The sequence below is a fragment of the Delphinus delphis genome, chromosome 12 (genome assembly GCF_949987515.2).
Source record: "Delphinus delphis chromosome 12, mDelDel1.2, whole genome shotgun sequence".
Classification (NCBI taxonomy): domain Eukaryota; kingdom Metazoa; phylum Chordata; class Mammalia; order Artiodactyla; family Delphinidae; genus Delphinus; species Delphinus delphis.
Window position 1 is genome coordinate 68,064,552 of NC_082694.2, and position 16,595 is coordinate 68,081,146.

The 16,595-nt window shown below is 48.4% G+C and overlaps 1 protein-coding gene across 1 annotated transcript in view; it reads right to left on the bottom strand.

Moving 5' to 3' along the window:
• PLB1 (phospholipase B1) overlaps positions 1–16,595 on the bottom strand; it is a 123,577-nt gene that overhangs the window by 83,624 nt on the left and 23,358 nt on the right. The window contains exons 4-11 of the mRNA XM_069541256.1: positions 16,154–16,212; positions 12,797–12,837; positions 12,173–12,216; positions 10,320–10,410; positions 9,933–9,984; positions 8,136–8,223; positions 1,620–1,714; positions 753–832 (exon numbers count right to left, since the gene is read on the bottom strand). Coding sequence (XP_069397357.1) covers positions 753–832; positions 1,620–1,714; positions 8,136–8,223; positions 9,933–9,984; positions 10,320–10,410; positions 12,173–12,216; positions 12,797–12,837; positions 16,154–16,212 — 550 coding nt within the window. The remainder of the gene's footprint in view (positions 1–752; positions 833–1,619; positions 1,715–8,135; positions 8,224–9,932; positions 9,985–10,319; positions 10,411–12,172; positions 12,217–12,796; positions 12,838–16,153; positions 16,213–16,595) is intronic.

A 16,595-nucleotide genomic window follows, 5' to 3' on the forward strand; every position in this document is an offset into this window, starting at 1 on the left:
CGTCCGGAGCCTGTGCTCCGCAACGGCAGAGGCCACAACAGTGAGAGGCCCGCGTACCGCAAAAAAAAAAAAAAAAAAAAAAAAAAAAAAAAAGGGTATGTTATGGAGACGCTGCCTCTCACTTCATCTCCTGATGCACCGCTTCCCTCACTGCTCCTCCCCCAGAAACCCACCTCCTGTTCTCCCCTCCCCTACTCTGAGCCACCGTTCCTTCAGCTTTCTTCCTCTTCAAACCCCCCTATCCTCTCTGCACTGTCCTCTCCTTTCCGTTGCCACCACCTACAACGCCCCTGATCTGACTTTATCCAGCCAGAAATCTCAGGATCTGGGCTCAGAAAGTTTAAATTATCTGAAAAATCTCAGAAATACATGGGAATCAAGTTGTGTGAAAATAAAATACAATTAGACTAAATTGTCTTTCCAATTTCTGGAAATAATACTTCTTGGCTAATAGCTGTTTTGCCCAAGCTGGTTTTTAAACTCTCAAGTCACCCTGGTGGGGCTGGGGCACCTGTCACTACGTCAACCAGGCTGCATATTTCATCCTTTAACTCAGTCCCCAAAACAAGGCGGCAGAGGGCCCCTTCCGCAGCCTGACTCTGCCCCCGCTGGCTGTGGAATCTCACACACGTCGCTTTGTCTCTCTCCCACTCCACGCCTTGGATCAGCTGATGCACGTGAAGTGCCCCACGCGGTGCCTGGCGCGTGGCACCAGTCGACAAATGCTGGTCCCTTTTCACTTCCCTTTTTACCTGAGCGGAGTCCCCTGATGCCAGTGCGAGCCCCTCAGAACCCCGGAGAGATCCACCAGGTTCACAAACGCTTTGGGGACCTAGGGGGATACGAGGGGCAAGATGAGCATTTGCAAAGTCGCTGCCGCTGCCCTGCGGCCTCTCTGGAACCCCTGGTTTGAGCCTAGTTTGGGGTCTGGTTGAGCACGATGGGACTCTCCTTGGTTAAACAGGCAGGCCCTCTGGGACGTGGTTGGCTGGGGTCAGTTCAAAGCTGTCAGCTCTGTCGGCTGCGCCATCCAGAAATGGGTCATTCACCGCCCCTCACGGTGGGCAGGGCACCTCCCCAACACAGGGCAGCAGGACCCAGTGGTAATGGGACTGGGGACCCTCTTCCTCCCTAGGGAAAGGTGGGGAAGGTGAGAACCCAGAGCTCCCCTGGGATTTCCAGGACCTGCAGTGCTCACACTAATCACTTAGGGAAGGCTTGAGAGTTCTCAAGGTCCCTGCAGGCTCCAGGCCATCACTGCCCCAGACACAGTCAGAAACGGGCCTCAGGAAGGAGCGGGTCACAGAGACCCCAGGGGGGAACAGGGCTGTATCCTCCCTCCTCCTCAGGGGGCGCTCTTAGTAATATCCTTTGCAAGAGTGAAGAGGTCTATCTGTGACCCTTGTTTTCATCAAAAGCACTCCAGAGCCTTCCCTTTCCCTGGGGTCTTGGTCTCCCTCCTGGGAGTCCATTTTCCCGTCCTGGTGGAGGCCATTCGAAAGAAACCAGAACCTGTCCCCCCACCCCACGGAAGGGCAGCTTCTCCTGGCTGCTGCAGGTGCCCGTGAGGGAGCTCCGGGCGCGTGGTCCCACCAAGCTGAGGGACCTGTCAACCTCACCTCCTGATGCAGGCAGTCCAGCATTCTCGTCAGCTGGTCCATGCTGCTCATCACGTGTCTTTGCTGTGGAAGGAGAAATGTTCTGAGTGTGGGTGGGGACGGGGGACACGGGGCAGAGAGGCCCACGCTCACGCTGGCCTGTCCCTTCCCCTCCCCAACCCCCCATCCCCCCTCGACAGAGATGATAGTAACAAAAGCGCCATCTAGACCCCAGTTTCCCACACACAAGTGTAGAGTTCCCAGAGCTTCCTGGGATTTTTGTCCATTCTCTGACTTCCCCAACACATCACCCACCAGGAAAAAAGTAAACTCTCCCAAATGAGAAGTTCTGTGTCAGGGAAGGGCAAACCCAAGGCCAAGGCAATTCTAAAGCTCACATGAGGGACATGAGACCAGATTTATTCCCAAAGACTGATGGAATCACTTTGACCTGAAGAAAATCAGGTCCAAAGGGGGAACGCTTGGATTTAAGGACCCAGATGAACCTCAAAACTTCCACATGGCACTCTTATCAGACCTTTGCCTGCCACATCTGCCCTAAGAAAAGGGCTCCTGTCACTGAGTATTTAAAGACACCTTCTTCCCACCCAATTCCTTGCAGGTAATGAAAATAAACAAATGAGAGCACTTCAAAAAACGACCCGGGTTTACCTTTTCAGTGTAAAAACAAAACAAAACAAAAATAAACTTTGCAACAAGACAGATTCCTAAGCTGCTTGCAAACCTGCTGTCCCCTGAGGCGACTTGGCTCAGACAGGAAGACAAAGCAGGCCTAGCAGCCTTTCTGTTTCCTGGGGGGGACACAGGTGGTGACTCTGGAGACAGCTGCCCATCAGTTGGGCTGGGACCGCGTGGAGGGTGGCCTCCCGCTCCTGTGTCCCCACTTTGGTGCCAGCCTGTCCTCTGGAAGCCAGTCCAGCCCAATCTGCTGCCGTAGCCAGCAACAAAGCCTCCTGTCTCATTTTTTCTCTCCCTGAGCATGACGTTAAGCACCACACTTTCCCTTCTTAGGAGTCATAGGAACTTCGGTCCAGAAAGGTCCTCACTGCCTGTATCATATGCAGGGCATCCCTCTTTCCTCGGGGAATCCCTGTATGCGTCTCCTCAGACTGCAAACCCTGATTTAGAAACCTCTTAGTCAAGGTGCTGATTCACTGCTACAGAGTGAATCAGGGCCCACCTAGGCTTTCCAGGTATTGAATGGTTGTCCTTGGGGCACCAACTGTCCCTGATCCTTAGTGGAAGACATGATGCTCCTATAAAATGTCCCCTGCCTAGAAGGTCACATGTGATAAACTCCTCCATAACTCGAAGTCAGGAAAAAGCTTATTTCTTCAAAAGAACTTACACATTTCCATATTTTGCCCCCAGAATCAGAAGAATGCTCTGTTATCAAACATGTGCCTGCAACCAGACTTAACTTTTTCTACCAAGTTATTTATCTGGGATTTATTCCAAGAAGTAAGATTATTCAGTCAAATGACACACACACTTTTACGTTTCTTGAGTCATACTGCCAGCGTGTCCTCCAAAATGTTGACACCTGTTTCTAAAGGCATCTGCAAGGAATGAATGGGTATATTTTTGAAACCAAGTGTCATCCATTAGATACCTTAAACTACAACTTGCTTAATAAATAATGAACTGTAACCTGCCTTCACTGATCAAGTTCCCTTAATTGTTTTTATAAAAACTTGCATGTTCTCCAAGCATTGCATGGCCTAAATAAGATGTTTGCCCTAGTTGTGTTTCAGGAACTTGGAGTCAGCTGTTCACTGGCTCAAGCTCCAACTGGACAAGACTGGTTGAGGCCTCCAACTGGGCATGTGTTGAGTGTCCCATCAGTGACCTTCTGATGTCAGAGGGCCCAGAACTCCACCTTCAGAACATGCTAACGCTACCATTTTCTGAACAGGCATCCCATGAAGAAGCATGTGTCCCCATGAAGAAGCATGTAGCTTAGCTGCACCTGCTCAGAACAATTACCTCACCTTTTTCTTCTCTCCAATCACCTATCCCCCACATTCCCCATGCCTCGGACTGCCCTGCTTCTTTATCCCATAAATATCCCGAGGCGGATTTGAGATTTGTTCTCGCATCTCCTCACTTGGCTGCCTGGTGAATAAATCCTTTCTTTCTGCAAACCTCAGTGTCCCAGCATTTGGCCTGTCATGCATGGGGCAGAGAAACTTGATTCAGTAACAGATTTTTGCAGTGTTAGGCTTTTTGTTTTTCTTTTCCTTTATTTTTTCTCTTCTTGCAATTTTGTTCTCACTCCATATAACTAGACTTTAACTGGAGAGCAGTAAGCAAGAGTCCAGACCCTAAAAGCATCCCTGTGTCACTGCTATGAGCCAGGTTACTAGTTAGCTCTAAAGCACCTGCCTTTGAATTGCTTCATCCACCATAGCAGCCCTGAAGAAGCACCATCACTGCCTAATGAATGGTTCCTGGTCTTACTCTCTTATGGCTTTGGTCTTAAGAAATCCCTAAAGAACACATGTGGACACAAGCCCTTGTCTATTCCCCATGAAAGGAGCCCAAAGGTCTCTTAGGGGAGGAAAATTCCAGATCCTAAGTAGGGCAGGACCGGAGTTTAACATTTCTTCTTAACAATAAAATACCTTTTTCTCACATGAACTATTTCAGGAAACCTGCCATATGTATGCCACACTTAAAGGCAGAGCTGCTCTGTGAGGTCGGGTGGAAGCCTGGAGCCCACAGTCTCAGAGCACCTCCTGCAGCCCCTGGGACTCTGCAGAGCAACCCCTGAGGGAGAGGCCATGCCTGGGATGTGCTTTGGGGATGCAGAAGTGCTGTGTAAGAGCTTCTCAGATGGGGGATCCTGGTTAGCTGTGGCCAGAAGCGCCACCAGGGAGACTAGGAGGTGAGGGCTGGGTCTGGGCTGCAGAAGCAAGAGTGCAAGAGTGAAGGGAGGAACCAGCCAGCCCAGGCCAAGGAGGTCGAGAGCCAGAACCATGAGCCACAATGTCCTTTGGGGGAAATGGAAGTGCAGGTGGGATTTATTCTAGGCTCCAAAGCCTCGGTGGTCTTTGGGCAAAAGGAAAATCAAGACGGAAGGAAAAACGCAATACAGTGGGAATACGAGTGGATGATAGTAAACATCGCTTCAGTGAGTTCAGTTTACAGAGATTAAGTCACTGGTATGTAGCCATTTAGAAATCAGGAGTGGAGCATGGCTACTTTTGTCATATGTTTACAACCAATTAAAAGTGTGAGGTTCTAAGTGTGAATAAACCTAATCCACATGTATCAACATGACTAGATCCTGAGGGAATTTCACATGCTGACAAAAAATCATTGGCTTTGATAACAACAAGTGTTGGAAAGGTTGTAGGTAATGGGTGCACTCAGACACTGGTGAGAATGTGTGATATTGTCATTTGTAATACGAGGTATATATTTGTTTTTTGTCCCCTTTTGCGGCACAGAGCTCATAAACCATTGGAATTTCCTAAGTGATGAGAGCATAAAAGTGTATTTTGCTGTGTTAATGAGGTGACTTTGGGACTACACCTAAGGATGGGGGCTGGTTGCCAGGAGAACCAACCCTGGGATCAGAGAGTTGGAATTTTCAGTCCCCCTGCCCACGACCGCCACCCAACCTGGGGCTGGAAGTTGAATCAGTTGCTGTTGGCCAATGATTTAGTCAATCCTGACTATGTAACGAAGCTCCAAAAAGCGCAAAAGGATGAGTTCAGAGAGCTTCCCTGCTGGTGACCACCTGCAGGTGCTGGGAGAGCAGCCCACCTGGAGAGAGCATGGAAGCTTCTCGCTCTTTCCCCATACCTTGCACTATGCATTTCTTCCATCTGGCTGTTCCTGAATTATATCCTTTTATAATCAACCAAGAACCTAGTGAGTAAAATGTCTCCCTGGGTTCTGTGAGCCACTCTAGAAAATTAATTGAACTCAAGGAGGGGCTTGTTGGAACCTCCAATCTATAGCCAGTTGGGCAGAAGCTCAGGTGACCACCTGGACTTGGGATTGGCCTCTGAAATGGGGGCTGGGGACAGTCTTGCAGGACTGAGCTCCTAACCTGTGGGATCTGATACTGTCTCCAGGCAGATCGTGTCAGAATTGAGCTGAATTGTAGGACACCCAGCCGGTGTCTGAGAATTGCTTGGTGGCGTGGAAAAGCCCCTTATATGTGGGGATTGGTCCCAGGATATTAGAATATAAAGGTGTTTAGCTCCTTTGGAGGGCAATTAGGCAGCCCTTTAAGACTTAAAGTGTATGTATCTGATGACCAGCAATTCTATGTTTACGAATCTACTCAAGGCACTTTCTTCAAACTGCTTTGATCATGACCCACAGTGTGAGATATGTTTCACATCACAACCCGGTACACACATATCTATATATAAATGAAGCAAAAATAATCACGAACCAACACTTACCTTACTACATGCAATGAACTCTAATATTTTATAGTTGATCCTAGTCTATTTCTTTTTTTATAATTTTTGGTTGTAATCTTTTAAACTGATTTTTGACCCACTAATGTACTTCAATCTATAATCTGAAATATAATAAATTACACTGTAATTGAATACAATGAAATATAATCACTGTATTTAGAAAACCACCATGTTCAAGTAAATGAACAAGATTGTTTATATTAGTGGAAAACTAGAAACACCTAAATGGCCATCAATACAGAAATAGTGAAATAAAATGTAGTAAATGTACACGTGGGATACTATTTAGCAAGTAACAGGAATAAACTCAATCCATATGTATCAACATGACTGGATCTCAAAAACACTTGATTAGTGAAAAAAACTGTTCAGTGGTACATACGATATAATACTATTTATGTTAAATCTCTCTCTTCTATACACACACATAAAGGAATACTAGGATTTACAAATATGCAAAAAGTTTGGAAATAAAAAGAGAGAGAGGATTGGAGGTGGTGGCTAAAGGGTATTTTCGCTTTAACTATAATGTTTCATTTTTTAAAAGAAAGCATCTGTGCATTGCTTGTGTAACTAAAATTTAATAAAAATAAATAATGCATAAATGGACACGCACACAGGAATACATCATGCATGTATTCAAGAATGCATGTAATGTACTGAAGGAATAAATACACGAAAGAATGCAAGAATTCACATAGGAATGCTCGAACACAAGATAAAATACATGGAAGAAATCATGAATGAGTGTAAGTATCAATGAATACATTCAAATATTAAAAAATCAAACAAATGCTAGCATGAACAAACTCATCATAAGTACAATAATGTGTGCCTGCAAGTAAGAAGAGAGAATGAATTGATGCACGAATAGGTAACTTACGGATGGATGCATGAATGCATGGATGCATGGTTGCGTGGATATACAGAGGAATGCAGCCATGCCTAAATGCTTGTTTGAGCATTTCAATGCATGAATGTGTAAATTCACGAGTAAATGTTGGTGTGCAAAATGGCCAAAGTGCAGGGGGTGGTGCAGAGAATAAACAGGGCTTGGAAATTTCCCTTGGTATGGGAGAAAACAGAGGTGAAGTAGAATAAGCTTCAAGATCTATACGCCACAAACCCAGGAGATCTGCAGGAATATTGTTTAACAAGAGCTGATTAGGGAAGGTGGGCTTCTGTCAGCATTCTCCCAGCGCCTAACATCACTAAAGGGAGGGGATTTTGGTGGTGGAGCAGGGGTCATGGGGCATTTGGAGGAAGGCAAGAGTACGTATTTGGGAGAGGGGCACAGAAAAGAAGAGGACAGCATCTCAAGAAACTTCACCCTTGCCTGTGCCATGGCCTGGTGGAGGCCCTGGAAGGCTGCTGAAAGGACAGTGGGCAGGTGTTTGAACTGCCGTAAGTGGCAGGGCCAGCTGGGTGGCAATGAGGCTTCAGGCTCCAGAAGGGTCACCTGTATGCCATTTACGTCACCATGGCCTAGGCCTCTAAGCCACCCTCTCACTTTCAGTTGATCCTAACCTGGACACTTGTCAATAAAGACTTAAGTCATAGTCAGTCACCCACCTAAATATCTTAAAAGTCACATGTTTCATATCTCATTCCTGGCAACGCCAAAGAGCCTGGAAGATACAGTCTACCTAATAAACAACTAGACAACTTCCCACTAAAACTAGGGTTCACGGTGAGCTAGAGTTCAAGAGGTGTTATCAAAAGTACTGCTTTATTTCCTAAGTTCAGCATTCAAATGAAATCAGAGTTAAAAGAGGCAAAATGATTTTTGAACTAGGAAGCGGATTTTCCTCAGGTGCAGAATGACCATTGACTCAGCTTATCTATACCATGGTTTCCTTTTCCTGAATGGTAAGGATGGTAAGTTAAAAATACCTCTCCCTCAATATGTTTCCTTGAGCCCTTAGATATCTGTCTGTCTCTCTACCTGCCTGCCTGCCCTAACTCTGAAACAGGTGCTATCAGGCCCAGCCTTCCAGATGTAATCAGGCAGGTTTAGTTCCTTCTGCACCCACCCCAGCATCTGCAATCCCTCTGCCTCCCAGCCTGTGGTTTACCTGTTGGGCGGAGGGACACAGGTGACACTGGCTAGTGTTACTGAAGAACACGGTGATGAGCTTCCAGTCATTCTGAAAGTCAAGTTGCTGGAAGAGAGGACAATAGCATCAAAAAGAGACGGTGGTGAAACCTGAAGCCAAGAGAACTGCTTTCTTTGCGTGTCTTTCCATTTCATACACCACCCCCATAAAACCATATGTATGGATTTTTTTTCCCCCAAAAGGAGGTGTATATGGTGGGAATTTAAAGTGGTATAAACTGCTCTACGAGGCAGTTTGGCAAAACTTATCAAAACCTTTTTTTTTTTTTTTTAAAGGGCTTACCATTCGATCCAAGCCTTGTTCATAAGAGTCAAAAATTGGAAACAATGTAAATGCCTAAAACAGAGGACTGCTGTGTAAGTTGTGGAATGCTCATAAGACAAAACACCATGTAGTTGTTAAAACGATGCTGGAAAACGTAATTATTGTCGTGGGAAATAGGATACCGAGAAAAGCAGATTATAAAAAGTCTCTACATCTAGTAACGTCCCTATTTTATAAAAACAGATAAACGTGCTTGGAAAAAATGTGGAAGGGAGTGTACACCAAGCTGGGAACAGTGATTCTCTCTGGGCATCATGTTTAAGGATGATTTTAATATTCTTCTGTTTGTGTTTTCTGATCTTTCTCTAATGAACACGGGTTACGTGGAACAAAAAATAAACTTCTGTTTTTTAAGAGGCAGCATGGTGTACTTGAGGGGCGTTGGATAAGAATGAGGCACTTTAGATTTTAGCTTTTAACCTGCTGAGTGAACTCGGACGGGTCACAAGACTTTTTGGGACTTCAGTTTCCTCATCTGTAAAATGACAGGATTGGATTCAAGACCTCCTAGCCATTTTCCAGAATGTTACGACCATTCCAGAAATTCAGGAAGTCTCTTGGGAGGAGGAAACCAACGTTTTACAGCATCACTCCTGTAATTGTCCCTGTCCTTGTATAACCTGGAATGACCTGGCTTGAACACCTGAACTCTTTAATGAATGCGTGACTGGCCTTCAAAGTGGTTTCCCTTGGTTCCAGGGGTCCAGGCTGAGACCCTGGTTAGAGCCAGCTTGGTAGCAAGGCTTGCCTTGATTTGATACTTGTTCATAAGGAGAGCACAAAAGATTAGAGCTGGCTAATTACAAGTCCATATGTGAGTTTCTGAGTAAAGAGTGTCTGAACTGCTAGAAGAGTGGAGACCAGGGCCCCAGCATGTATGTTACAGAAACCTCCACCCAAGAACTAAAATGGGTATCGTAATTAATAACGACAGCAGTGGCCACTTCAGTGACCATGACAGCTGCAGGCTTGCACTGAGCACTGCCTCTGTGTGTGCCATGCACATCCAACACCTCATTGAATCCACCCTAAGCCCTGTGCTGCAGGTCATTTTATTACTCGCATTTCTTAAGTGGGAAAACTGAGGCTAAGAGAGGTTAAGCGCCTTACCCAACGTCACACAGCTAATAGGTGGAAATTCAGGATTCCCACTCAAACTGGTCTCCCTCTGGAACCCAAGCTGTCAACCATCTTGCTGAGCAGGAAGTTACTTAGCCCACCTGCTGACTTTCGGCAGGACCACATTGGGAACATGAGAAGTGGCCCTGGATTTTGCTGGCCTCCAGAGAATCACCAGGGGAAAGGCAGTCTTGGAGGGCCCAGGCCACACTGGTTGCCTAGTTCAGGGCATGATAACCCGGGGCCGTCAGCTGCCTGATTGCCTCTCAGCAAACACAGATGGCCCCCAACAGAGCCGGATGGATTCTTACCTGGTTCTCTTTCATGTTCCTCACCAGCTCTTTTGCCTGAATCCACAAGTCTCTGCACAGAGGGAGGGAAGCAGAGAGAAAACTCAGTTAAATACCACTTTGTTGAGGGCCGGAAGCTTGCCCCTTGCCTCAGCCCACAGGCCAGTCTCTGAGTTGGAAGCTGCACTACACCACTCCTGGGCTCTGGAGGGCAGACATTGACCTGATTTTTTAAGCTAGGCCCATTAAACAGACTAAAATCAGCGCAGGAGATAAGCTCCGGCTTTAACACAGATCTCTAGTTTTAAGCCTCTGACTCTTCCAGCCCGCCACCCCAAATCCTCCCATCTAGAAACCCAGGACTGACGGGAGTGCACAACCCTGCAAAGTGTCAGAAAAAGAGCTTACTCGGCACCATTATGGGGTACCACTCCCTTCCCAGGGCTGCAGATGGGCCTCAGGACAGATGGATTGAAGTGTCTGATGATATCTGAAAGGACTAAAGAGAGAGCTGGTTTGAGGCTGTGGTCTCGGCATGCGGAGGTCACCTGTAAAGAGTGACCCCCTTTGGGGTGAGGTACCAGGGTCATTGCCCCTGTTCCGAAGCATGACCTGCCTTGGGCTGTGAGGTCAACCTCGTAGCAGGGCCCTAGAAGTAAAGGGAGCTGAAAAAAGAGAGCATTGGTCAGGTGCTAGGCCAGGCCAAGCGCTAAGCACTTAGGTGTGTGTGAAGGAATCCTGAGGCTGGGGGAAGCCAAGCTAGCTCCCCGAGGTCTCAGGGCTGCCTGAGGCGGCTGGGATCTGAGCCTGAGCTCTCGGATACCAAAGCTCTTCACTGTCCTGTGCTACTGACTCGTTCGGGAAAGTGTACTGGGACAGGGACCCGGGCAGGCTGCCTTCCCGCCACCCTCCCTCCTCCTGAGAGCGACAGCAGGGTGGGAGATCTCCGGGGAACACGCAGAAAACTCGTCCCAGAGCTGACAGCCAGAGGACCGCTAAAAATAGTGCTGTCAGGAGCAGCTAGGCTGCGTCTTGCTCCCCAGAGAGGAGAGGGCAGAGTGGGGAGGGTGTCACGGCAGGGAGGTTGCACTGCCCCGCGCCAGTCTCCCTTGCTTTTTGCCCCCGTCCGCGAGTGCCTGGGGCTCTGTGGGACGGGAATCCAGGAGGCGGCTTTAGAGGGGCCGCCTTTGAAGGGAGCTGACACTGTGCAGGCAGCAGATGGGGACCCTCCCACCACCTGGGCCATCAGTACCCTCTCACCTGTCAATCAGATCCTGGAGGGCTGCATAGCAGGCCTCAGCCTCTCCTGCTGGATGGTGAGGGCTGAAGGCAGGACGGGTCCCTTATTTATCCCAAGCCTTGCAGGGAGCCTCGTAATTCCAGCCCTTGGTGAAATTCACTGGCTGAACTGACAGGATACCGGCTACCTCACGCGTCCTCACGCTCTGCTCGGTGTCAGCTCAGTAGAGCATCTGCATTGCTGCCCGAGTCTCCTCACTCTAATTATGGAGTGAAAAGTGGTGTCCCTGCTCTCGACCTGTGAGCCCCAAGCATAGGTGACTCTATCCACCAGGCTAATTCAGCCGACGTTAAGGGACTCAGGGGTTCCAGGATGACTTAATCTACTTGCAGGGACCTCCGATATTAAGTGAAAAAAACCAGGTTAGAGATAGCATATTCCTAGGCACATTCATATATAAAAAGGTCAAAATGTTAACAATGATTATGTCTAGATAGCAGGATTACAGTTGGTTTTCATTCTTCTCATTTCATTTCCCTGAATCCAACTGAGATATTTATTTTGTAAGGAAGGGAATTACTACAAAATGAAATAAACTGAAAATTAGAGATGGGTCTTCTCCTTGGTGTGATGGGGGGATAGGGGGTGGAGGCAGTGAATGGTGGACAGGTTCCCAAATGAAGTGCTGTAAGTCCAGTCCTGGGGTCCCGGGGGAGAAGGAGCCTCAGGACTCTGGTCCAGCCACCCCCTGACCCCTTTCCCATGTCTCCGAAGCTTAATCCAATGTCTCCTGGAGTCTCTTTGCTCAGGGACTCTCAGACACGTTTCTCATGCCCTCCTTTCAGGGAATGTGTCTTTTCATACCCTAGCTCCCTATCTGTCCTCTCAGATTGCCTCCCCCTTTCCTCAGGCTCTGCCCCGAGGTGGCCAATAGGGTGCATCCTCTTCACTAACCGAAATGCTGCTGTGTCGGTAGGGACAGGGACAATCTGGATTCTGGCCATGAAAACACAGAACTCACCAGTCACCACTCCCATGCACGCCTGCGGTCCCTCGCTTTCAGTCCTGCAAGCAGAAGCAAGCACGTAAGCCTCAGACCGCATTTGTCGCCTGCCAACCTTGCCCCCAACTGCTGTGGTCTCTTTCATAACCAGCGGCGGCTTAGCATTGCCCAGGTTCTGGTTTATCCTTCCTGGAGACAGAGACACACCTCAGATGGCAATGGACTCACCAAAAGGGGGTGAGCAGGTCTGGACCCTCCTTCCCACCCCCGTTAGTCTGGTCCAAAGTTGGAAGAGGATGCAGACCCCGTGTTGAACGAGGCTGACCCTGGTCCAACCCTGCTAGCTTCCTCCAAGGCAGAGCAAGGAGACTGGAGGAAGGAAGCAAGAATCCCACATTCGGCCTTTCCCACTTTTCCTCCCTTATTCCCCTTATTCGGGGGATTCCCAGGCATGGGGAGTGTTGGCCACAGAGGCAGGAGGCTGCATCTGGTCCCCACTCTGCCGCCTGATCCTAAGCGAGACTGGAGCAGGTGTCTCCTCCCTGGCCCTCGGGTTTCCCTGCCAATGAAGCCGGGAGATGAGAGCGGATCAGCTCTGAGGCTCCTCTCAACTCTGTTGCTCTGTGGTTCCAGGACAATTACCATTCTTGCTTCTCCAGGTCATCCGTCCCTGAGTCTGGAGGCTGGAAAAGATGCAAGGTGTGAGCAGTCCAGCCAGGGATGGCTGCAGATCCTGTCCTGGGGAGGACACCCCCTCCCACCAACAAAAGGGAACCCGTGGATCCAGAAAAAGGCCAAACCCACCCATGTTCGTTTTTCAGGGAGGGAAGAAAGAAGGTTAGGTTTTCTCCAAAGCTTGTTGGTTCAAACTCAGAGCAATAAAAGGTATAAACATTTTCTTCAGAATAGAAAACTGGGTGAGAGAGCCTAGACTTAAATGCATCACTGTAGAATATTAACATCCCACATAGAAACAAAATAGATTGTTTTATCGTGATCTTCCACAATCTAAAATGTATTTGTGTATTGTTTGTCTCCCTTGCCTAGAACGTAAGCGCCATGAGGGCAGGAATTTGTGTCTGTTTTGTCCTTGATTATATTCCTTGGACCTAGAACAGTGCCTGACACATCGTAAGTACTCAATATATACTTGCCCGATACTAATTTTAGATGCTTGGGATTGTGCCCAGTACATAGAAAGTGCCCAGGACATATTGGCTGTTGTCAGTAGTATTATTTTCACAGGTTCTGACACCAATTTTCTCTCTCAGAACTCCTAGAAGACAGTGTCTGTGGTGCTGACAGGTGATGCTGTACCCACACTACCTACACCCAGCCTGCTGTTGCTTCCCCTCAAAGGACCTGCCTATCCTTAACAACCCAGCTCCAACGACAGCCATTCAGTCTGTAGAACTGGGCCACACTTCTGGGGTCATCTTGGGAGGGCAGGCTGACCATGACCTTCCTCTACCTGGGATGGAGTCCTCTCTACTTCTCAATAAGAGGGAGCTTGAAAGGAAAATTTCCAGGGAAAGGTAACACATTAAACAGAAAATCACACACAGATGCAAGTCAGGGAGCATAAGGATGCCAGACAGGAGAAGTCCTGAGGGAGGCTAGCCTCCAGGGCCGAGGCAAGGGGGATAGCCTGTGCCCAACCGAACGGGACCTGATTGACAGCAGAGGTTTCCCTCAGGAAAGCTGGATGGGGGTGGTGAGGGGAAGGAAAGGAGAGAACAGGAGGAACAAGGTGGAGAGAGTGGGGGAGAGCTCAGGGGGAGTCACAGAGGGAAGGCTGGGACAAACCCCGCAAACTCCCATGCCACCATTTTGCCCGCTGCCGCCATTTTCTCCCCACACTCTTCATTGGCTGCCTGTACTGGAGACACACAAGTCAGTGAGACACAAGCCCTGGCTTCATGGAATTTGATAGAGTGGATTATAACCTCTCTGACGTGGAAAATGTCTGTGACTCTTAGTTAAGGGGGAAAAAAAGTCACAGCTAGTATATTGCAGTATAACCCTATTTAGGTTACACACACACACACACACACACACACACACACACACACTCTCTCTCTCTCTCTCTCTCTCTCTCACCCTATATGTTGGAGAGTATGTGTGTGTGTGTGTTGAGGCAAGAGAATAGGAGATGTGAATGAGATCTTCCATCTTTTATACTATCTACATGTGCTTTGATTTTCTTCTTATACTGAACATGTATCACAAGTGTTAGTTTGAAAATAATTTTGATGAATCTGATCTTTAACGTTCTGTGAGGAAAAGGAAGTCCACAGCAATGAGACAAACAAGTGCTAGTCATGGATACAAGTAAGCGATCGGCCTTGGCGACACAAAGCCTCAGGAACTCGAAGCAAAAGCATGGGCCTTACAGACTTCCGTCTTTTTCATTTCACTGTCTTCCATTATTTTTCCCTGGTCTGATGTCTTTTATAAACCAGGCTAAGCTCATGACAGCTGACTCTCAGGGCAGACAGAGGAAGGTAGCCTCCTAAGAACGGTGCATTCAGGGCTCACCCTGAAGGTTGAGGTGCCCGTCAGTGTGATGATAATGATTCTGGGGCCAGGAGACCGTCATGGACTGAAACCGTCTCCCAGCGCCCTGGGCCTCGGGCTCCCAGGAGGAGAAAGGGTGAGCTGAGTGACAGCAGGAGATGTGGGGATGAATAATTCATGAGCGAAAGAACTCTCTCCGAGCTGGGACCAGACAGTGGAAACTGTTGATTGGTTTAACTTTAGAAACCTGACTTGGGGTGGAGATTTCCCTGCAGTGAATTTTCCTGCCCAAGGAAGGAGAATTTGAGTCCTCCAGCTGGTGTCACACATTCCTGGCTCTGTGACGTAGCGATCAGCACGCAGGGACACACGCAGGGACACACAGGCTCGGCGGAGTCAGTGTGCTCTGCGTGACATGCAACCTCTTTTCTCATTATTCCAATCCCCCCCTTCACATCCCTCCTACTGGGAAACCTCCACCTTCACCCTCATACACACACACACGCATACGCACAGTCACATGTGCAGTTTTAACACCACCATCACAGGTAGAACAGAACAAGGGCGGGAGCCCTGGCTGCAGATTTCACTGGGCCCTGGTCAGTTTTCTAATGTGAAGTCCCATCCTTTACACACGGCTGGCGCTGTGCGTGGGGTAGCAGGACGGGGCTTGCAGCGAGGAGGCCGGCTGGGCCCAGGGGCAGGGGCTGAAGCTGCAGCGGGTACAGAGTGCAGCAGGGACACGGAAGGACATGGGGAAGGACATGTGGTAGGTAGTGGCAGGAGGAAGGCACAGGAGGGGAGAGGCAGGGGCATCCTGGTTCTGGTGCAGGAGGTACAGCTGGGCCCCAGGGCAGAGCTGAGAACACCTGATTAGTTGTCTGTTCAGCTGGGAGCTGCTAGGACTTGGGGGGCAGCAGTGCTGAGACCAGAGCAGGTGGGACTGTGGGAAGCCAGGACTGACTGGGGAATCACACTGGAAATTCCGCTCTGCTCTCCAACCCTCTTCTCTTTCTGCTCACCTCCTCTCTCCTCTCTCTTTCCATCCCTCCCTTCTTATTGCTTTCTTTCTCTGTTACCTGACCATATAGAACAACACCACTTACAACCTATTAGCAAAGAAGAGTGTATTTTTAAACATTTACCATGCAGGTAAGGACATTTTTGTTCTTCACCTCATAAAGAGAAAGTTTAAGAGCTTACTTTTAAAATTCTGTGTGACCTTTGACTTAATTTATCATTAGGTTTGATTTTTTAATGAAACTCCAAAAGTTTCTTCATCCTAATGTAAAGGGAGGCATTCATTTCATTTAAGACAACAACAACATCAACTCAGAACCCTAGAGTTTAGGATGTTTTCCAACTCAGAGAATGCCCTTCTCTCCCCAAACGAAGCGTTCTGCCTGGTTACTAGGAGCTCATTCAGAAGGTCACCAGTCCCAAACCCTATACCTCCCACCTCCATCTCCTTGACAAACTCACAGTTTCCACATTGCCAATGGCTGCCACAAGTTTAATATCAGAAGGGCTCAGAGAGTGGACTGCAAAGACAAGAACGCATGTAAGAAGGTCAGATCTATATTCCCCATGATGTGGGCCAAGGGCGCCAAATGGGAGAAGCAGACCCATGTCCCCCACCCCAAGGACAGCTGCTGAGGCTCCGCCTGTTGGCCATGGGAGTGGGAAGCTGAAGATCAGGCAGTTGCTGGGAGCCCTGGAAACCTGCTCCAGAGAGGCTCACTCCTCTCTGGAGGCCACACTGCTAACTGGACTCAGTATCTCCAAATAGGTGTCCCATGGAAGGTCACTCACAGCCCTCATTCCCCTCTCACCTGGCCCTCTTTCTGCCTCTTACTTCCCTCTATCCCTTGGCTCTGCACTTCTGGGCTACCATTAATGAGTGAGAGAGCAACAAATTAAAATG